The 22,411-nt window shown below is 49.9% G+C and overlaps 1 protein-coding gene across 4 annotated transcripts in view; it reads left to right on the forward strand.

Annotated features, from left to right (window-relative positions):
• The window catches only part of TAF11 (TATA-box binding protein associated factor 11), a 185,061-nt gene extending 164,590 nt beyond the window's left edge, over window positions 1-20,471 (forward strand). For 2 of the 4 annotated variants that reach the window (XM_073575640.1, XM_073575638.1), the window contains exons 5-7: window positions 4,557-4,702; window positions 4,773-4,907; window positions 20,243-20,471. In XM_073575640.1, coding sequence (XP_073431741.1) covers window positions 4,557-4,702; window positions 4,773-4,892 — 266 coding nt within the window. In that variant the 3' untranslated portion in view covers window positions 4,893-4,907; window positions 20,243-20,471. The remainder of the gene's footprint in view (window positions 1-4,556; window positions 4,703-4,772; window positions 4,908-20,242) is intronic. The other 2 variants (XR_012232243.1, XM_073575639.1) reach the window with 2 other exon arrangements.
• Window positions 20,472-22,411: the final 1,940 nt, after the last annotated feature.

A 22,411-nucleotide genomic window follows, 5' to 3' on the forward strand; every position in this document is an offset into this window, starting at 1 on the left:
TGCCGGCATCCAGGACCTCCCAGGAGGAGCGTGCGCTTCTGGATCGCGCGTATCTGACGTCACGCGCAAGGCACACTGGGAATGGGCGTGTCCACGTGACGTCGGGACGGGCGCCGGATCCAAGATGGCGGCGTCCAAGAGAACGCCGAACGGCAAAAATTATCCCAGCGGCAATCGATGGGTATCAGAGGAGATGGGGAGTGCAGTGGATCCCTCATTAAAAGAGGGATGACCACAGAAGATGCACTCATGCCCAAAGCTTCACCATGGAAGTGGGGCAGCAAGAGCCGCAGCTGCAGCCATTACAGCAGCATTAGCTCTCATCAGATGCCTTGCCGAGCCACCAGCATGCGATGAGGAGTAGCCGCTCGAGTGGAAAGGGCGGCAGTCATCCTGACCGGCAAGACGTCTCAACATCCAGAAGGGACGTTGTACGCGAATCTGATCAGCCACCAAAACCAGTACCCTTGACTGACAGTGGTGGTGAGTGATCTACGTGAATGTTACCCTTATGGTAACTGGGTCCATATTTGTGCTTGATCACTAGGGGTCGAGGAAGTCTAGCGGCAAAATAAAGAACAGAGAATGTGCCCTATGCAAAAGCCCGCTGGCAGTTCAGTGGCAGAAAAATCTCTGTGCTGACTGTATCAATAAGACCATACGGGATGAGACCCCTGACTTCTTCACTAGCCTTAGGGCTATAATACAGGAGGAAGTAATAGGCTCCTTAAACGCAGCCCTCTCTCGGGCAGGAAGGTAGGGAAAGATCCCTGTCCCCCTCTGCCTCCTTCTCCTCTCCGAAATCTTCAGAATCCTCCTCGGACATTGATATAGGGGGCTGACTGTGTTTTCCAACGAGGATGTAGAGAGACTGGTCAAAGCAGTCAGATCTACAATGGGCCTTAAGGAGGAAAGAACACCTAGGTCATTAGAGGATGTTATGTTTGGAGGGTTGGAAGAAAAAAGGAAACGCACGTTCCCTGTCAATGACCAAATAAAGGCATTAATTGATAAAGAATGGAAAAAGCAAGAGAGGTTGGGTACTTTACCTTCTGCATCAAAGAGAAGGTACCCATTTGAGGAGAGACTCCGAAACTTGGGAAAAAATCCCTAAAATCGATGGTGCCATGGCTAGGTGTTCAAAAAAATTATCCCTACCATTAGAGGACTCGGGCGTGCTGAAGGACCCGCTTGATAAAAAGGCAGATGGCTTCTTAAGACACATCTGGGAAGCGTCGTCAGGGGGATTAAAACTGGCAATAGCTGGGACATGTACCGCCCGTGCCCTCATGGTCTGGCTACAGCAGATAGAAGATCAGCTAAGGGCTAAAGTTCCAAGAGACGATATCCTAGCAAATATGACATTAGTGCACGGAGCAGCAGCTTTCTTAGCAGATGCCAGAGCGGCGGGCTTGTCCAATGCTGCAAGTTGAGCGCTGTGGCTTAAAGGGTGGCCAGGGGATTTACTGTCCAAACATAGACTGTGTTTCATCCCGTGTGGTGGTCAATTCCTTTCTGGCAAAAGATTGGAAGAAATTTAGGAGCATGCAGAAAGAAAGTCTTTCCTCGGTTTCCTGGAGAGTCCAAAAAACCTTCCTTTCGGAGGAGAAGATTTAAGAGGTCGTCCCCCAGGAGATGGGAAAAATTGGGACTTTAAAGAAAAAAGAAGATCGGGCTGTTAGGCGTCAGGTTCCTGTCGCTGCACAGCAGGAATCCCGAGCCTTGCCTTCGGCGGTCTCCCATTCCTGTCTGGCCATAGAGGAGGCTGCTCAGCAGACTCGTCGATCCCGGCGCTCTGCTCAGACTAGCACTGTGGATTTGGTTGCTGCTGCCACCTCTGGTGCAGATATAGCAACGCATGCTGGTCAGCAGCAAGCTACTCCAAGTCCTCCTTTCGGTCTACTGAGCATGCCCGTGGGACGATTTCTCATTGGAGATCGGCGGTAACATGCTCAGGTCCTTCTCCAGCTCGGATTCGACCATCAGGAAGGTCCCGGAAGGACGCTGCTATAAAAGGTTTGTATGGCCGCTCGGCCATGTGCTAGTATAGACAGTAATTGTCACGCCGGCGCCACCATTATCGGCGCCGCCTGTCTCACCGGGTCCCGCTGCTGCTCTCAGGGTCCACCCGCTGTTCCCTGCTTACCGCTCTGGCCGCCGTGCTCCACCTTCAGTCTCCCGACCTGCAGCCCGGGGGATTCAGCACGTGGGGTCCTCTTCCTGTACTGCTTCAGGTATGCGGCTTAGGCCGCAGGTGCGCGCCCTTCCCTCCTCTTAACCCCTTCTGTACCACCCCTGTGCAGCGAGTACCAATCTAGCTCCTGCACAGGGTATATCAGACGGCTCCTCCCTCATGGAGGCGCCTGATTATCATGTGCCTTTGATTACGGTACTCTGGCCCTGTCTGGTCACACCTGCCTCCAGTCGCTCCTGACTCCGCTCAACCTCCTGACTCCGCTCAACCTCCTGACTCCGGTCTCTCCTGACTCCAGTCTCTCCTGACCCTCTGCCTAGCCTGTCTCTTCCGTTCTTGAGCTGCCCCTCTTGGTACCAGCTGTCACGGTATTCGACTCCTTCGGGCCTGCTCCTAACGGTCCCTGTATAGGGGTTGACACCACCTGGCCAGCTTGCCCCAGGGATCCCGGTACAGTGACCCAGAGGGTCTACTCTTCCTACCCATAACAGTATAATCAGGCCATGGACCCCGCTGGTGCCTCGGCGGCCACCCAAAAGGAGCTACTCTTTTTGCAGGAGAAACCAGACCCGGATTATGACTTTTATGAAGTCCATGGACACTCGGTTATCCGCCATTCAAACCTCCGATCCAGGGAGCGCCCCTCTGCTGGCGGGACTCCAGCAGGAGCTTGCGCAGCAATGTGATACTCAGTCCCATATCCTTAATTACATGACGTCTGTTGATGACCGCTTGCAGTCCCTGCAGTCCGCAGAGGCCTCTGCCCCGTCCCGCGACCCTGCATTTCGCCCACCGCCATGTTTTGGGAAGCCTCCTAGGTATGACGGGGATCCGAAATTATGCCGGGGGTTTCTTAACCAGTGCCGCCTACATTTTGAGCTGCTGCCCCAGCAATACCCATCTGATAGGGCTAAGGTGGCATTTATCGTGTCCCATCTCGAGGAGGGGGAGGCCTTGGCATGGGTGAACCCCCTGTGGGAGTGGGATGATCCTGTGGTATCCCGCCTACACGACTTCTTGGACACTTTCTGCCGGGTCTTTGACGAGCCCGGGCATTTGGCCTCCACCACGGAGTCCCTTTTCAACCTCCGACAGGGAACTCTTACCGTGAGACAGTACGCAATCCGCTTCCGGACCCTGGCCTCAGAGCTGGGGTGGAATAATGAGGCCTTGGTAGGGGCCTTTTGGAGGGGGCTTTAGGGGAAGATCAAGGACGAGCTTGCTGGTCGGGACACCCCCACCTCTCTAGAGGATCTTATATCCCTAGCTACTTGTATTGACTTGCGGTTCCAGGAACGCTCCCGCGAGACTGTCGGGGAGAGAGGCCCGTCTAGGTTCTACCCTGCCCCCAGTCCTCGCTCGATCAAACCGGCCAGTAGTTCTGCCCCGGAGCCCATGCAGGTGGATCGCGTTAAGTTATCGGAGCTGCGGCGCAGGGAGAGGTTAGAGCCAGGGTTATGCCTCTATTGTGGTGGAACCAACCACTTCCTGCGTTTCTGTCCTGAGAGGCCGGGAAACTCATAGAATCATAGAATCGTAGAGTTGGAAGGGACCTCCTGGGCCATCTGGTCCAACCCCCTGCTCAAAGCAGGGTTCGCTAACTCATCCCAGTCAGATGTCTGTCCAGCCTCTGTTTGGAGACTTCCATTGAAGGAGAACTCACCACTTCTCGTGGCAGCTTGTTCCACTCATTTGATCACTCTAACTATCAAAAAGTTTTTTCTAATATCTAATCTGTGTCTCCTCCCATTCAGTTTCATCCCATTGCTTCTAGTCTTTCCTTGTGCAAATGAGAATAAAGTTGATCCTTCTACAATGTGACAGCCCTTTAGATATTTGTAGACAGCTATTAAGTCTCCTCTCAGTCTTCTCTTTTGCAAACTAAACATTCCCAAATCCTGCAACCTTTCCTCATAAGACAGAGTTTGCAGACCGGTCACCATTCTGGTCGCTCTTTTCTGAACTTGCTCCAGTTTGTTGATGTCTTTTTTAAAATGTGGTGCCCAAAACTGGACACAATAATCCAGATGAGGTCTGACCAAAGAGGAGTAGAGGGAAATAATGACTTCACGTGATCTAGACTGTATGCTTCTGTTAATACATCCTAGAATTGCATTTGCCTTTTTTGCTGCTGCATCACACTGTTGACTCATATTCAGTCTGTGATCTATTAGTATACCCAAGTCTTTTTCACATGTGCTGTTGCTTAGCCCTATTCCTCCCATTCTGTATATGCTTTTTTCATTTTTATTGCCCAAATGTAGTACTTTGCATTTTTCCCTGTTAAAACACATTCTGTTAGTTGCTGCCCACTTCTCCAGTTTATTTATATCTTTTTGAATCCTCTCTCTCTCTTCTCTAGTATTAGCTATCCCTCCTAGCTTTGTGTCATCAGCAAATCTAATCAGTTTACCCTCAATTCCTTCATCTAAATCGTTGATAAAGATGTTGAACAATACAGAGCCCAGGACAGAGCCCTGTGGTACCCCAGGACAGAGCCTAGGCCAGGTAAGAGAGGCCTTGCTAGGTGACTCTGTTCCCTCTCTACCCCTTACTATCTCGGCTTTAATTCTCGTAGGTCGGGAGCGTAGATCTGTGGAGGCGTATGTGGACTCAGGTGCGGCGGGCAACTTCATTTCGATGGAAGAGGTCGATAAGTTTCGAATTCCTGTCATCACCCTTGAAGAACCGCGTGTGATCACCTCAGTGGATGGTAAGCCGTTACCTGTTCCCGTCACCACGGTCACTTTCGAGCTGGAAATGCAGATCGGAGCTCCCACCGGGAGAGAATTGCTTTTTATGTTTTACCTAATTTGTCTCACGCTTTGATCCTTGGCCTGCCCTGGCTCAGGTCGCATGAGCCTGTCCTTGCTTGGCGCTCCGGGGAAGTCCTTCGCTGGGGTCATTCTTGCCAAGAACGTTGTCTGCTGCCTGTTACCCGTTCCAGTCTGCACCAAGTGCCCGCGGATCTTCCGGGGCTTCCCGTGGCCTACCATTCGTTTGCGGATGTCTTCGACAAGAAGGAAGCTGAGACCCTTCCTCCGCATCGGGCCTACGATTGCCCAATCGAGCTAGTTCCTGGAGCTACTCCTCCCAGGGGAAGAATATACCCATTGTCGCCTGCAGAAACCTCAGCCATGATGGAGTACATCCAGGAAAATTTGGCCAGGGGCTTTATCCGGAAGTAGTCTTCTCCAGCAGGAGCCGGGTTTTTCTTTGTTCGTAAGAAGGGTCCCTTCGACCTTGCATTGATTACTGAGGCTTAAAAACCATCACGGTCAAGAATAGGTATCCTCTACCACTTATCCCCGAACGGTTTGACCGCCTGCGTGGTGCCCGGATCTTTACCAAACTGGATCTTCGGGGGCCTAAAATTTGGTCCGAATACGTGCCGGAGATGAGTGGAAGACCGCCTTTAACACGCGAGATGGCCATTATGAATATTTGGTCATGCCCTTTGGTCTTTGTAATGCCCCAACGGTCTTCTAAGAATTTGTTAATGACGTCTTCCGGGACCTTCTCTACTCGTGCATCGTGGTGTATCTAGATGACATCCTCATCTTTTCACCAGACCTTTCCTCTCACAGAAGGAGTGTTCGCCTGGTCTTGCAACATCTGCGGGAGAATCAACTTTATGCCAAGTTGGAAAAATGCCAGTTCGAGCAGACCTCCCAACCCTTCTTGTGGTATATCATCACGGACCCGGGGTTGCAAATAGACCCAGACAAATTGTCTGCGGTGCTCAAATGGCCACGACCTCTCGGAGCGAAGGCCATTCAATGATTCTCGGGCTTTGCGAATTACTATAGGCAATTCGTCCCGCACTTCTCTGCTTTAACCAAGCCTATCGTTGCCCTTACCCGGAAGGGAGCAAGGCCAAACATCTGGTCCTCCGAAGCTGAAGACGCATTCCTCGCCTTGAAGCAGGCCTTTGCCACGGCTCCAGTTTTGCATCGGCCAGAGGTCGGCAAGCCCTATCTCTTCACTATGTCATTTTCTCCCGCAGAGTGTAACTACACGATTGGGTATCGAGAGTTGCTGGCCATAAAGATGGCGCTATCTCCTGGAAGGGGCGGTCCATCCCTTCGCCATATTCACAAACCACAAAAACTTGGCCTACCTCCAGTCAGCTCAAAGACTCAACTCTAGAAAAGCCAGGTCCTTGTTTTTCTCTCGCTTCGACTTTGAGCTCCACTTCCGACCCAGTGACAAAAATACCAAGGCAGATGCTCTCTCCCGAGCCCTGCAGTCACCCGAAGTGGAAGAGGCTCCGTCGCATGTTTTCGATCCCGCCCGAGTTATCACGGTAGCTCCCGTGAATCTTCATTCCGTGCCACCGGGTAAGACCCTCGTCCAGCAAGACAAAAGGGCAGAAGTACTAGGCTGAGGCCACTCTTCCAAGATCGCTGGACATGTTAGCATCAAGAGGACCCTTGCGTTGGTTTCCCGTTATTACTGGTGGCCTTCTCTACGCCAAGATGTCAGACTTCCTGGATTCCTGCTCAATTTGCGCCAGCAACAAGGTACCTAGAAGCTTGTCCCCCGGTCTCCTTCAGCCGTTGCCTGTTCCCGAAGCTCCTTGGCAACACATCTCCATGGATTTTGTTACCGACTTACCCCGCTCTTCCAGATGCAAGACGATCCTGGTGATAGTCGATCGGTTTCCCAAAATGGCCCATTTTGTCCCGTTACCCGGCTTGCCCACGGCCTCCGAATTGGCTGAAGTCTTCATTCAACAGGTTTTCAGACTACACGGGCTTCCTTGGCGAATCGTGTCTGACCGCGGGGTACAGTTTACCTCCCGCTTCTGGAGAGCACTCTGTAAACTCTTGGGCATATCCCTGGATTTCTCTTCTGCTTATCATCTGCAGACCAACGGGCAAGTCGAATGGGTTAATCAAGTCTTGACCTCCTACCTGCGGAACTTCTCTAACGCCCACCACGACAACTGGGTCGATCTTCTTCCATGGGCAGAGTTCGCCCATAACAATCACTCCAATGAATCCACCACCAAGTCTCCGTTTTTTGTGGTCTCCGGTCAGAATCCAGGTGTATCTCTTCCAGTATCTTCACCCTCCGGCGTACCCGCCGCCGATGCCCTCTCCCAAGAGTTTTCCTAGGTCTGGAGGAAGACCAAAGAGGCTCTTGTACAAGCCGCGGCCCGGATGAAGAGACATGCCGACAAGAGACGGAGGGATCTTCCGCCATACTATCCCGGTGACAAAGTCTGGCTGTCAACCAAGCACATCCGCTTGAAAATCCCTTCTTATAAGCTGGGTCCCCGGTACATCGGCCCCTTCGAGATTCTGGGACGCATCAACAATACAGCCTATAGATTGAGGCTACCTGCTTCGCTCCGGGTCCATAACGCCTTCCATGTCTCGCTCCTGAAACCGGTCATCCTCAATCAGTTCTGTCCTGCGCCTCTCGTTGTTCCCCAGCCTGTAGGGGCCGATGACATCTTCGAGGTGAGGGATATTTTGGCCATGAAAAAGGTTAGGGGAAAGACCTTTTTTCTCATCGATTGGAAAGGGTTCGGGCCTGAGGAGAGGTCTTGGGAACCACAAGAGAATGTTGATGCTCCTCGCATCATGGATCGATTCTTGGCCAATCTCAGAAGGAGGGGACGTAAAGGGGGGGTACTGTCACACCGGCGCCACCATTATCGGCGCTGCCTGTCTCACCGGGTCTTCTGCTGCTCCCAGGGTCCCCCCGCTGATCCCTGCTTACCGCTCTGGCCGCCGCGCTCCACCTTCAGTCTCCCGACCTGTAGCCCGGTGGGTCCTCTTCCTGTCCTGCTCCTGCTCCAGGTATGCGCCTTAGGCCGCGGGCGAGCGCCCTTCCCTCCTCTTAAGCCCTTCTGTACCACCCTTGTGCAGCGAGCACCAATCTAGCTCCTGCACAGGATATATCAGACGGCTCCTCCCTCATGGAGGCTCCTGATTATCATGTGCCTTTCATTACGGTACTCTGGCCCCGGCTGGTCACCTCCTGACTCCGGTCACCTCCTGACTCCGGTCACCTCCTGACTCCGGTCACCTCCTGACTCCGGTCACCTCCTGACTCCGGTCGCTCCTGACTCCGGTCACCTCCTGACTCCAGTCACCTCCTGACTCCAGTCGCTCCTGACTCCAGTCACCTCCTGACTCCAGTCGCTCCTGACTCCGGTCACCTCCTGACTCCAGTCGCTCCTGACTCCAGTCGCTCCTGACTCCGGTCACCTCCTGACTCCAGTCGCTCCTGACTCCGGTCACCTCCTGACTCCAGTCGCTCCTGACTCCGGTCACCTCCTGACTCCAGTCGCTCCTGACTCCGGTCACCTCCTGACTCCAGTCGCTCCTGACTCCGGTCACCTCCTGACTCCAGTCGCTCCTGACTCCGGTCACCTCCTGACTCCAGTCGCTCCTGACTCCGGTCACCTCCTGACTCCAGTCGCTCCTGACTCCGGTCACCTCCTGACTCCAGTCGCTCCTGACTCCGGTCACCTCCTGACTCCAGTCGCTCCTGACTCCGGTCACCTCCTGACTCCGGTCACCTCCTGACTCCAGTCGCTCCTGACTCCGGTCACCTCCTGACTCCAGTCGCTCCTGACTCCGGTCACCTCCTGACTCCAGTCGCTCCTGACTCCGGTCACCTCCTGACTCCAGTCGCTCCTGACTCCGGTCACCTCCTGACTCCAGTCGCTCCTGACTCCGGTCACCTCCTGACTCCGGTCGCTCCTGACTCCGGTCACCTCCTGACTCCGGTCGCTCCTGACTCCGGTCGCTCCTGACTCCGGTCGCTCCTGACTCCAGTCGCTCCTGACTCCAGTCGCTCCTGACCCTCTGCCTAGCCTGTCTCTTCCGTTCTTGAGCAGCCCCTCTTGGTACCGGCTGTCACGGTATTCGACTCTTTCGGGCCTGCTCCTGATGGTCCCTGTATAGGGGTCGGCACCACCTGGTCAGCTCACCCAAGGGATCCCGGTACCGTGACCCAGAGGATTCACTCTTGCTACCCATAACAAATTGGTAGTGGTGTGTGTGATGATGGATGCTTGTGAACCGCTGAATGACTCATTTGAAACCCCTTCCCTTTGATATGCATGTTGGTAGGGTTTAGAGTCCTAAATCCAAGCGGTGGCACTGCATAGCGCCGCAGTGCTTCTAGTCTCACACGCTGTGCCAGAGAGTGTCATCTGCACGAGACACCTCTGTACCGCGTACGCCGCAGTGTCCGTCTCAGTGGTGCCGTGCGCAGTTACTGCACTTTCCAGCGCTAAGCTTAGGCTGGCTAGGGGTATCCGCCAGGTCAGCGCTGTACGTGCGCAGTGCGGTAACACAACTGTCGGCTGCACCCTGTGACTGCTAACAGGGTACAGCATTTCGCTAGGGTTAATCCCTAGTGCCGTGGTAGCTATGCCGTAGTCTGTGAGGTAACAGGCTTCAGTTTCTCTTTCTGTGGCTCTGTGCTGTAAGAGTTCACTCCTGCGCACACCGGGTCAGCGGTTACTCCGCCGGTGTTCAGCTAGTTTCTGCCATTACCGAGCAGCAGTTTTACCATCTCTGCACAGTGGACTCCGGGTTGCGATCGCACTTTATTATATTTTATATTTAGTGCGATCTGGAACCCTAACACGGGCTAAATGTTCAAAGGGCCCTGTACATCATAAAAACAAACTCCCCAATGACATCAGGTCAGAGGTAGAGGGAAGGCTTTCTCTCTTCCTCTCTGCCTGGGCAAACATCTCCCCCAGTACGTGGGTCTTGAATATAATCAAACAGTTTAAAGATAAAATTTATATATCCACCCAGGCAAATTTTTACAATTACACCTCGAAGGAAGTCCCAGGAGGAACAACTGGCTCTGGAGACAGAGGTCTTGGGACTAGTACAGAAACAAGTCCTACAGGAAGTCCTGACTCAGGAGGAAGGGAAGGGATTTTACTCCCCCCTTTTTTTGATACAAAAACCAGATGGTTCTTGGAGAAACATTGTCAACCTGAGAAAACTCTATCAGTGGGTAGACAATTGCTCCTTGAAGATCGAGTCAATCAACACGGCTATAAAAATTTTGTTCCAGCACTGCTTCATGGGAGTGATAGACTTAAGACGCCTATTATATCCCAATCCATCAGAAGTACCTGAGGGTAGCACTTCATGTCCAAGGTCAGGTCAAACTTTATCAGTATACAGCCTTTCCATTCGGCCAACTACAGCTCTCAGGGTCTTCACCAAGATGATGGCCGAAGTAATGTCATACCTTCGATCCCGGGACATAGTGATCGTTCTATACCTGGACAACTTCCTTTTGGTAGCGAGGTCGGAGGCTCAATGTACTCAAGAGAAGTGACGTCGACTCTAATAGGTTTAGGATGGATAGTAAATATCCCCAAGTCAAGATTAACGCCAGTAAAAGTGCAATCCTTACTAGGGTTAATACTGGTCTCTGGACGGCAGCTCTGCCTCCTGCCAGAGAGCAAAGGGGCCTAGCTTCTACAGCAATACCACAGCCAGCAATGACACTAAGGAACACAATGTCCCTACTAGGCTCATTAACATCATGTATACCAGCTGTAGGGTGAGCACAGTTTCACCTAAGACAGCTGCAGTGGGAAGTTCTCTGTCAGCACAGAAACAATTGAAAGGACATTTAGAAGAACTACATATTTCCTTTGCTGTAAGAGATTCCCTAATCTGGTGGACTGTAGAAGAGCATCTGATAGCCGGGGTCCTGTGTCAAAAACAAGTCGAGGACATTATCACAACCGACGCAAGTGCTACAGGTTGGGGAGCACACCTGAGATCCCACTCAGTACAAGGAATCTGGTCCTCGCTAAAAAGGAATCACGGTTCGAATGTGAAAGAACTGTGGGCAGTGGAAAAGGCCTTGAGATATTTTCTCCCCTTGCTTCGGGGCCGCCATACTCGAGTCATGACTGACAATCAAACAGTGGTAGCTTACATCAACCACCAGGGGGGAACGAGATCCCGGGGCCTCATGGAGGTATCAAATCTACTATTCCAGTTAGCAGAACAACATCTGTTATCTCTCACAGCACTACATATAAGGGGCGTCGTAAAATATACAAGCAAACGTCCTGAGTCGCAGACACATGAGACGGGGAATGGTCCTTAAACCCCTAGGTTTTCCGTCAAATAGTACAAGCTTGGGGCAAACCAGAGAGAGACCTCTTTGCCACCTCACACAACAGAAAAGTCAGGAAGTTCTGCTCCCTAAATCCAAAAGAACATCCATTTACAGTAGATGCCCTACAAATACCCTGGAAGTTCTCCCAGGCCTACGTGTTCCTCCCGATGGCAATGATTCTGACAGTAGTCCAGAAAATCAGAGAAGAGGCCATGGTTCTCCCTTCTGAGGCACATGTCAGTTACAGATCCATGGATCTTACCAGAGGTTCCAGACCTGCTTACCAAGGGACCAGTGGGCCACTCTCAGGTGAAGGGCTTCCATCTGGCAGCCTGGAATTTTGAGAGGGCGCTGAGTCGCCAGGGATTCTCGCCAGGGTTAGGCTCCACCCCGTTGAAGAGTAGGAAACCTATCACACTCAGAATCTACTGTAGAACATGGAAAAAGTTCCTAGACTTCCTGGGGGAACCTCTAGGAGATGTAGCTTCGGTGGGACCTATCCTAGAATTTCTACAGGTGGGGCTGCAACTCGGATTAGCAACTAGCACCCTCAAGGTTCAAGTTTCAGCTCTGGGGGCCCATTATTATTATTTATTTATATAGCACCATTGATTCCATGGTGCTGTACATGAGAAGGGGTTACATACAAATTACAGATATCACTTCCCCACCATCCTCTAGCATGTAAGCCTGAGATGGCCCTGCCCTTTCAGGCTTACATGCTAGAGGATGGTGGGGAAGGAGACAGTAGGTTCGTGGGTTGCAGCAGTTCCGGTGTTGGTTGAGGTGATGTCTCCAGTAGTGGTGAGAGAGAAGGAGGTATCGGGGTCATTGCAGGCTGTAGGCTTTCTTGAAGAGGTGAGTTTTCAGGCTGCGTCTGAAGGATCCAAATGTGGTTGATAGTCGGACTTGTTGGGGCAAAGAGTTCCAGAGGATAGGGGCAATTCGGGAGAAGTCTTGGAGGCGGTTGGGTGAGGAGCGAATAAGTGTGGAGGAGAGAAGGAGGTCTTGGGAGGACTGGAGATTACGTAAGGGAAGGTATCGGGAGATTAGTTCAGAGATATATGGTGGAGACAGGTTATAGATTGCCTTGTACAAGGAATCTGGTCCTCGCTAAAAAGGAATCACGGTTCGAATGTGAAAGAACTGTGGGCAGTGGAAAAGGCCTTGAGATATTTTCTCCCCTTGCTTCGGGGCCGCCATACTCGAGTCATGACTGACAATCAAACAGTGGTAGCTTACATCAACCACCAGGGGGGAACGAGATCCCGGGGCCTCATGGAGGTATCAAATCTACTATTCCAGTTAGCAGAACAACATCTGTTATCTCTCACAGCACTACATATAAGGGGCGTCGTAAAATATACAAGCAAACGTCCTGAGTCGCAGACACATGAGACGGGGAATGGTCCTTAAACCCCTAGGTTTTCCGTCAAATAGTACAAGCTTGGGGCAAACCAGAGCGAGACCTCTTTGCCACCTCACACAACAGAAAAGTCAGGAAGTTCTGCTCCCTAAATCCAAAAGAACATCCATTTACAGTAGATGCCCTACAAATACCCTGGAAGTTCTCCCAGGCCTACGTGTTCCTCCCGATGGCAATGATTCTGACAGTAGTCCAGAAAATCAGAGAAGAGGCCATGGTTCTCCCTTCTGAGGCACATGTCAGTTACAGATCCATGGATCTTACCAGAGGTTCCAGACCTGCTTACCAAGGGACCAGTGGGCCACTCTCAGGTGAAGGGCTTCCATCTGGCAGCCTGGAATTTTGAGAGGGCGCTGAGTCGCCAGGGATTCTCGCCAGGGTTAGGCTCCACCCCGTTGAAGAGTAGGAAACCTATCACACTCAGAATCTACTGTAGAACATGGAAAAAGTTCCTAGACTTCCTGGGGGAACCTCTAGGAGATGTAGCTTCGGTGGGACCTATCCTAGAATTTCTACGGGTGGGGCTGCAACTCGGATTAGCAACTAGCACCCTCAAGGTTCAAGTTTCAGCTCTGGGGGCCCATTATTATTATTTATTTATATAGCACCATTGATTCCATGGTGCTGTACATGAGAAGGGGTTACATACAAATTACAGATATCACTTACAGTAAACAAACTAACAATGACAGACTGATACAGAAGGGAGATGGCCCTGCGCTTTCAGGCTTACATGCTAGAGGATGGTGGGGAAGGAGACAGTAGGTTCATGGGTTGCAGCAGTTCCGGTGTTGGTTGAGGTGATGTCTCCAGTAGTGGTGAGAGAGAAGGAGGTATCGGGGTCATTGCAGGCTGTAGGCTTTCTTGAAGAGGTGAGTTTTCAGGCTGCATCTGAAGGATCCAAATGTGGTTGATAGTCGGACTTGTTGGGGCAAAGAGTTCCAGAGGATAGGGGCAATTCGGGAGAAGTCTTGGAGGCGGTTGGGTGAGGAGCGAATAAGTGTGGAGGAGAGAAGGAGGTCTTGGGAGGACTGGAGATTACGTAAGGGAAGGTATCGGGAGATTAGTTCAGAGATATATGGTGGAGACAGGTTATAGATGGCCTTGTAGGTCAGTATTAGAAACTTGAACTGGATACGCTGAGGGAATGGGAGCCAGTGAAGAGATTTGCAGGGGGAGAAGCGGAGGAGTAGCGAGGAGAAAGATGAATTTAGTCGGGCAGCAGAGTTAAGGATGGACTGGAGAGGTGCGAGGGTGTTAGCAGGGAGACCACAAAAAAAATGTTGCAGTAGTCAAGGCGGGAGATGAGGGCATGCACAAGCACTTTAGTAGCTTGAGGGTTGATGAAAGGACGGATTCTGGAAATATTTTTAAGCTGGAGGAGACAGGAGGTAGAAAGAGCTTGGATGTGCGGTTTGAAGGACAGGGCAGAGTCAAAGGTTACTCCGAGGCAGCGGACTTCTGGTACTGGGGAAAGCGTGATGTCATTAATTGTTTATAGCTAGGTCGGGTAAGGAAGATCTGTGAGATGCAGTAAAGATGATGAGTTCAGATTTGTCCACATTGAGCTTGAGGAAGCGGGAGGAGAATGAGGATACGGCTGATACACTCTGGGATTCTGGACAGCATAGAGGTGACATCTGGGCCAGAGAGGTAGATCTGAGTGTCCTCAACATAAAGGTGGTACTGGAATGTGTGGGACTTTGAGTTGCCCCAGACCAAGTGTATAGATTGAAAAGAGTAGGGGTCCTAGAACAGAGCCTTGGAGGACTCTCAACAGAGAGAGGGTGGGATGAGGAGGTAGTGTGGGAGTGGGAGACGCTGAATGTGCGGTTGGAAAGGTATGAGGAGATTCAGTATAGGGAGAGGTCTTTGATGCCAAAGGAGAAGAGGATCTGTAGTAGGAGGCAGTGGTCAAATGTGTCGAATTCAGAGGACAGGTCTAGAAGCAGGAGTATAGAGTATTGTCCATTTGATTTGGCAGTAAGTAGGTCGTTAGTAATTTTGGTCAGGGCTGTCTCAGTGGAGTGATGGGGGTAGAAACCAGATTGTCAAAGAGCAAGTTAGATGAGAGGTGGGAGGAAAGTTCAGTGTGGACGTGCTGCTCCAGGAGTTTGGAAGCGAATGGGAGCAATGATATTGGGCGGTGGTTGGGTCGAGGGTTGACTTTTTAAGGATAGGCGTGACTGGCATGCTTGAAAGCAGAAGGGAAGGTACTGGACGTTAGTGATAGGTTGAAGAGGTGGGTTAGGGATGGGATAAGTGTGGTGGTGAGGTTGGGGAGGAGATGGGATGGGGTCGAGTGCACAGGTTGTGAGGTGAGATTTGGAGAAGAAACAATTAAGCTCCCCTTCAGTGATGTTGGTGAGTGAGGTTATGGGGTTTGAGCACTGGTCTGGTATACAAAGGGGTTGTGGTGGTTGAATGATGAAGACTTGCCTTGTTTGGTCAATCTTATTTTTGAAGTGTGTGGCAAAGTCCTCGGCAGAGATGAGGGGGCAGTGGTGGGCGGAGGAGGGAGTTATATAACTGCTATATAACTGCAACCTAGTGTCCAATATGTGGGTGTCCCGGTTCATAAAGTCTTGTAGTAGGTCTAGGCTGGTCATTATCCCGAAGATACCTCCCTGGGACCTGAATCTAGTCTTGGAGGATTTAAAGGGAATCTGTCACCTCATTTTTGGCATATGAGGTGCGGCCACCGCCATCAGGGGCTTATCTACAGCATTCTGTAATGCTGTAGATAAGTTCCCGATGTAACCTGAAAGATAAGAAAAATAAGTTAGATTATACTCACCCCGGGGTCCGGTCCGACGGGTGTCGCAGTCCGGTCCGGCGCCTCCCATCTTCTAGCGATGACGTCCTCCTGCCGCGGCTCCTGCGCAGGCGTACTTACTCTGCCCTGTTGAGGGCAGGGTAAAGTACTGCTGTGCGCAGGCGCCTGACCTCTCTGACCTTTCTCGGTGCCTGCACATTGCAGTACTTTACTCTGCCCTCAACAGGGCAGAGTAAGTACACCTGCGCAGGAGCCGTGGCAGAAGCAAGGAGGAGGACGTCATCGCTAGAAGATGGGAGGCGCCGGACCGGACCCCAGGTTGAGTGTAATCTAACTCGTTTTTATTATCTTTCAGGTTATATCGGGAACTTATCTACAGCATTACAGTAGATAAGCCCCTGATGGTGGTGGCCGCACCTCATAGGCCAAAAATGAGGTGACATTCCCTTTTAACCAGAGACCCCTTTGAGCCATTGCAGGAGTTATCACTAATGATGGGCAAGTAGCATTGTTGCTCGGGTCTCCCCGAGCATGCTCGGGTGATCTGAGTATTTTGGCGTGCTTGGAGATTTATTTTTCGTTGTCTCAGCTGCATGATTTGCGACTTGTAGACAGACTGAATACATGTGGGAATTCCCTAACCGGCATTCCACACGTATTCAAACTGTCTAGCAGTCGCAATTCATGTAGCTGAGGCGATGAAAACTAAATCTCTGAGCACGCCAAAATACTCGGAGACCACCCGAGCATGCTCGGGGAGACCCGAGCAACGAGTATACTCATCACTAGTTATCACCATAATTACTCACACTTAAAACAGTGTTGCTGGTAACCTTAAGATCGGCCCGTAGAGTGAGCGACCTACAGGCTCTGTCTATATGCCCTCCATATACTCAAATTTTTGATAACCAAGTGGTTCTAATGCCGGATCTCGTCTTAGAACCAGTCGGTTATCTCCCCAAGGTAGTCCTTAAGTTCCATAGGACTCAGGAGATCACCTTACCATTATTCTGCAATAATCCTAGGAACCTTGTTGAGCAAAAGTTCCATGCGTTGGATGTGAGGAGATCCATGCTACAATACATGTCCATGACTAGGCAGTGGAGGAAAGATCAGTCCCTGTTTGTAGCCTTCCAGGGTAGTAGAAAAGGGGTATGGGGTAGCCAAAAGTACCATTGCCGGATGGATCAAAGAGGCCATTAGTTTAGCCTACTCTGCGAGTGGCGCTCCTGTTCCTGGAGAGATCAAGGCTCACTCCACCAGAGCCGTGGCTACCTCCTGGGCAGAGAAGGCTGAGGTATCGATTGATCAGATTTGTAAAGCCGCTACCTGGTCCTCACCTTCGACCTTTTCTCAAAAACTACCGGCTAGATCTATCCTCCTCTGCTGATCTAACGTTTGGTAGAAGGGTGCTACAAGCGGTGGTCCCTCCCTAAGGTTTCTTTCTACAGAATTCTCTCAGGTGGGGGAATGAAAAACACCAAGGTTACTTACCAGTAGCCGGTTTTTCCGGAACCCATGACTGCACCCATATATTCCCCCCTTATCACTTCTTTGGTGTGCCCTATAGTTGGGTGTGTTTAGTTAATATAATGTGATAGTTTTACCATGTGTACTAACCAGGGGGGCCTCTCATGCTCTGTCAACCAACTGAAGCGAGGGAGAGGTACCGCCCTTTTATTTTCAGTAGGGTTCCTGTCCTGACCGGGTGGATCCCCTCTCTCTGGTGTGCCGTCATGGGTTCTGGAAAAAACGGCTACCAGTAAGTAACCTTGGTGTTTCTCAGGTGTATTACTGTAATTCAAAGAATTACCGCAAAAAGTGAAAGGTATATTAAGACATGGCTTTTACTAAATACACTAATAAAATGAATGCCATAATATGTAAAAAAAAATTCACAAAGAGGGATCTTTAAATCTGTTGTTGCCTAGCAACCTCTACCTGGGTAAAGCGCAAGTGGTGTGGTTCTACCAATCTAGTCATCTAGGGTTCAATGCGACTGTTTTGAATATGCCATCTCCCATCATGTCTCCATGTAGATTAGGTAACTGACAGAAAACCAATGGCACAATCGGTGCTCAAACTCCATTTTTTGCTTAAGTTATTATTGGCAGATAAATGGTGTATCCTGATTATTAATCATGATCACCATTGTGAGTGCAGATAAAAGAGGAGAAAGCAGTTTTTATATTTTATATCAGAATCTATGTTTCTGATGCAGAAGAGGGGGGAGGGGCAGCCCCTTTGAGCCAATGAGTTCTTAGCCCCATAGCCAAAAAAAGCCCAGTCCCTGATGAACCTTTTTTAAAGGGATTATCCAATCTTATCACAAAGTCTACAGTCACCCTGTGACTGCAGACTTGCAAATCCTGCAGTCACATGACTGCTCAGTTTCGCTGACCGCATCGGAAAAGTCCCACAACATAACCAGACTTTTGTGCTGTGCAGATAATGTATTCTATTATTTGTAAACACTTTTTCGGTGATTACTTTGTATCTCCGTTCATACTGCACTCACACACAAATGATACACCATTTGAAAGGTAAACTTGCCCCCTTCAGCAAGAAAATAGCCAAACAAACCACACATCCATGATTTGATCACAAAATACAGTTTAAACATTAATTTTCATTAACCTGCAGTAAGGAAAAATGACCTGCAGGTGCCACCACAATACCCCAAAGCACACTACCACAAAGCTGCTTACAGACATCACAAACAAATCCAAACATTTGCCTTGGGGGCTTTCCAGCTTGCCCATCCTATTTTTTCCAAATTGGAGGATTTTGCACACTTCACTGCAGGTGAGGCACATATGCAAACACATTTGTAAACATGCACTGCCTATTGAATTGCACACTTGCTCCGTTCATACTCCACCCAACACAAACAAACGATACACTTTTTCCGTGATTACTTCGACGCACACACACACATGCTGAGTCACATATGGAAGCACATTTGTAAACATGCACAGCTTTTACGCTGATAACTTCGCCCCACACACACAAATATTACACCATTTGAAAGGTAAACTTGCTCCCGTCAGCAAGAAAACAGCCAAACAAACCATACATTCACAATTTTATCACTAAATAAAAATTCATTTTCATAAACCTGCAGAAAGACACAATGACCTGCAGGTGGCGCCTCAACCGGAAGACATTTTTTGGCCTCTACTTATCAAACCAATTTATTGTATTACCAAACTACATGTATAAATACCTGGCATCGGGAGGGTGGTAATGCCACGATGGGGGCAGGCTTTGCAGCGTTGAGAATCTCTCCCCCCCCCCCCCATGTACTCACCCACCTATACACTCTCTCACCATGTGCTGACAATACTGACATTACAGCAGAAGATCGCAGAGGATACATTTTGTGGAATATTTTACCTCACAAAATGTATCCTCTGGTTACCCCCTGGTTAGACCTCACATGGAGTACTGTGCACAGTTTTGGGCACCAGTGCTCAGGAAGGATATAATGGAACTAGAGAAAGTACAAAGGAGGACAACAAAATTTATAAAGGGGATGTGAGCTACGATACCCAAAGAGATTAGCAAAATTAGGATTATTTAGTCTAGAAAAAAGACGACTGAGGGGTGATCTAATAATCATGTATATCTCTCCGAGGATCTGTTTATACCAAGAAAGGTGACTGTCACAAGGGGACATTTTCTGCGTCTGGAGGAGAGGTTTTTCCACCAACATAGAAAAGGATTCTTTACTGTTAGGGCAGTGAGAATCTGGAATTCCTTGCCTGAGGTGATGGTGAACTCAGTCGGGTTCAAGAAAGGCTTAGATGTTTTCCTGGAGCGTAACAATATTGTATCTTAAAGTTATTAGGTTCTTTAGAAGGATGTAGATCTGACGATTTATTCTGACGGAATATAGGCTGAACTGGATGGACAAATGTCTTTTTTTCGGCCTTGCTAACTATGTTACAAGTAGCTGCTGGCCCGATTCTAAAACATCGGGTACTCTAGAATATGGCCAGCTGGAGATTTAAATAAAAAAAGTGATATACTCCTGATCCGACGGCCCCCGGACTGTGTCCCTCCTCTCCACGCTCCCGGCATCTTCCGTTCACAGCAATGCTTTGCGCCAAGGACTGCTGTTGACGTCACTCTCGTGAGAGCGCGACGTCAGCGGTCTTTGGCGCAAAGCCTTACTGGGAACGGAAGATGCTGGGAGTGTGGAGAGGAGAGGGAGAAAAAAATTCCGGAGGCCGTCGGAAGGTGAGTATATATATTTTTTATTTTAATTCTATTTTTTACACGTTTATGGTACCCATGGTCCAGAGGAGTCTCCTCTCCCCTGGACCCTGAGTACCGCTAGCCGGTCATCTCCCGGCTGCGTCGCTGCTGACGCCCGTGCGCCCGGAGATGACCCGTGGCAGCCGTCGGGAGATCAGCGGCTAGCACCGCTGATATCCCGACGGTAGCGGTGGCGTGCGTCGTCCTAATTGAGGACTGTGCCTGCGCACTTCGCCTGTTGCTGATTCGTTGCAGCCACCAGGCCTCGACCAATCAGCAACGCGGGATTTCGGTTACAGACAAACACCATAAGACGAATATATATATATATATATATATATATATATATATATATATATATATATATATGTATGTTAAATAATATAATGCTACTTTGGCGTTTAGGTTGATTACAGATGCATAACCCATAGTAACAAGTATTTCATTTTTTTTTTCTTAGCTTTGGATGTATGTGAAAAGTGGGGTGAAAGCCCTCCACTGCAACCTCGGCACATGAGGGAAGCTCTTAGGCGACTAAAGACCAAGGGGCAGATCCCAGATTCCAAATACAAGAAGATCTTGTTCAACTAGCATTGTTTTGTGAGACATTTTGCATCAGGAAACTGGTGTAGACATTCCTACTAATAAAGACTGTTTGGGGTCCAGGAATGGTGCAACTCTGGATGATATCTTGTGGCTTTTCTATGTCTTGGTGAATGAAACGATCAATCGTTGCATTACTACTTTTGTTTTTTTTCTCCAATATTATAAGTACTTATAAAGGGGTGTTTAAACTGTAAGATGATTGTGATTGAGCTTTCTTAAATTCTTGTTTCACACTAATCTTGCCATGTAAACAGGCTGCCAATCACAAAAGATCATTGATCTGTGTTGCATTGTGCTGTTTAAACAGGACTTGCACTGCTGCGGACTATGACAGGCTTTGTGCACTGACCAGACTAGAATAGTTAGCTCAGGACACAGTTTACTTTTGGTCTGCGTGTGTGAACAAGCATTTAACCCCTTCCTGAGCTGTGACACAGCGTATGCATCATGAAAGTCAGTGCCAATTCGACCCATGATGCATATGCTGTGTCATGACTTCATAGCCCCCGGGTCACTGAAAGGTCACCCGACCCGCAGTTACAGGGGCTTTGTACTTCACCTCCGGGGGTGGCTTAGCCCCCACGTGGCTACGATTGCTCAGATTGGCTGTTTCACTTTTGGAGTTGGGGTTGGAGTAGTGGTTGGGGTTGGAGTAGTGGTTGGGGTTGGAGTAGTGGTTGGGGTTGGAGTAGTGGTTGGGGTTGGAGTAGTGGTTGGGGTTGGAGTAGTGGTTGGGGTTGGAGTAGTGGTTGGGGTTGGAGTAGTGGTTGGGGTTGGAGTAGTGGTTGGGGATGGAGTTGGGGTTAGGGGTTGGCGTAGGGGTTGGCGTAGGGGTTGGCGTAGGGGTTGGCGTAGGGGTTGGCGTAGGGGATGGAGTAGGGGATGGAGTAGGGGATGGGGTTAGGGGGTTGGAGTAGGGGATGGGGTTAGGGGGTTGGAGTAGTGGTTGGAGTTAGTGGTTGGAGTAGTGGTTGGAGTAGTGGTTGGAGTAGTGGTTGGAGTAGGGGTTGGGGTTGGAGTTGGGGTTGGAGTAGTGGTTGGAGTAGGGGTTGGGGGTTGGAGTTGGGGTTAGGGGTTGGGGTTGGAGTTGGAGTAGTGGTTGGGGTAGTGGTTGGGGTTAGGGGTTGGAGTAGGGGTTTGGGTTGGAGTAGGGGTTGGAGGTTGGAGTTCATTTTCCCCTTCACTACTGAGGCCCGATGAACTCCCTCTTCTGGTAAGGAAGGGTAGTGAGCCTGATTATCAGTCACCTGAGCCTAATGATGATGACTGGCTGAGTGGAGTTACGGACTGGATATAAGGCTGCCGACGCCCTTCTGCCCTGCGGGTGATTTCTCTGTGGGATCCTTGGAGACCAGTCTGAATTCCTGCTCTTCTAAAGCTAAGTTTTTCTGCTCAAGCTTTTTGCATTTGTGTTTTGACTTTGTTTGCTTTGTTTTTCTGGATTTCTGCCATTCCTTGCTGGAGTGAGCTGAATTCCTTTAGCTCTGTCTTCTGAAGATACCGGAGTGCTGATTTAGTTTTGAAGCCTAGCTGCTTCAGGGTATTTTTTCATATCAGCTGTTGGCTTATGTCTTTTATAGGGTTTTGGCAGATTGCAGACAGCAACCGTCCTTTCCTGTCCTGTTTAGTTTTGCTTTGGCCCCATCATTTGCTCAAGCCTATCTTTCTATCTGTGTGTTTTTTCATCTTTCTTCACCGTCATTATATGTTGGGGGCTGCCTTTTACTTTGGGGTCTGCTCTGGGGCAGTTTAGATTTCCTTTTCTGTCTTTAGGCTATGTAGTTCTCCGGCTGTGATCGAGGGGTCTAGGGCACCGTGGGAACCCCCAACGGCTACTGCTAGTTGTGTTGATAGGTTCAGGGGTCTGCAATCTGATAGTTGCCAACTTCTCTGGTTTTCTGGACGTAGCTTCTATTTTTGTGTCTGCCTTCTACGGTGACTCATTCATAACAGAATCACCCGCCATACCGCAGATCCTAGGGTACTCAATAGCAGGAAAGAATTGTAAAAAAAAAAAAAAATT

The sequence above is a fragment of the Dendrobates tinctorius genome, unplaced genomic scaffold (genome assembly GCF_039654945.1).
Source record: "Dendrobates tinctorius isolate UK_male_01 unplaced genomic scaffold, ASM3965494v1 ptg000045l, whole genome shotgun sequence".
In the NCBI taxonomy this organism is placed as follows: domain Eukaryota; kingdom Metazoa; phylum Chordata; class Amphibia; order Anura; family Dendrobatidae; genus Dendrobates; species Dendrobates tinctorius.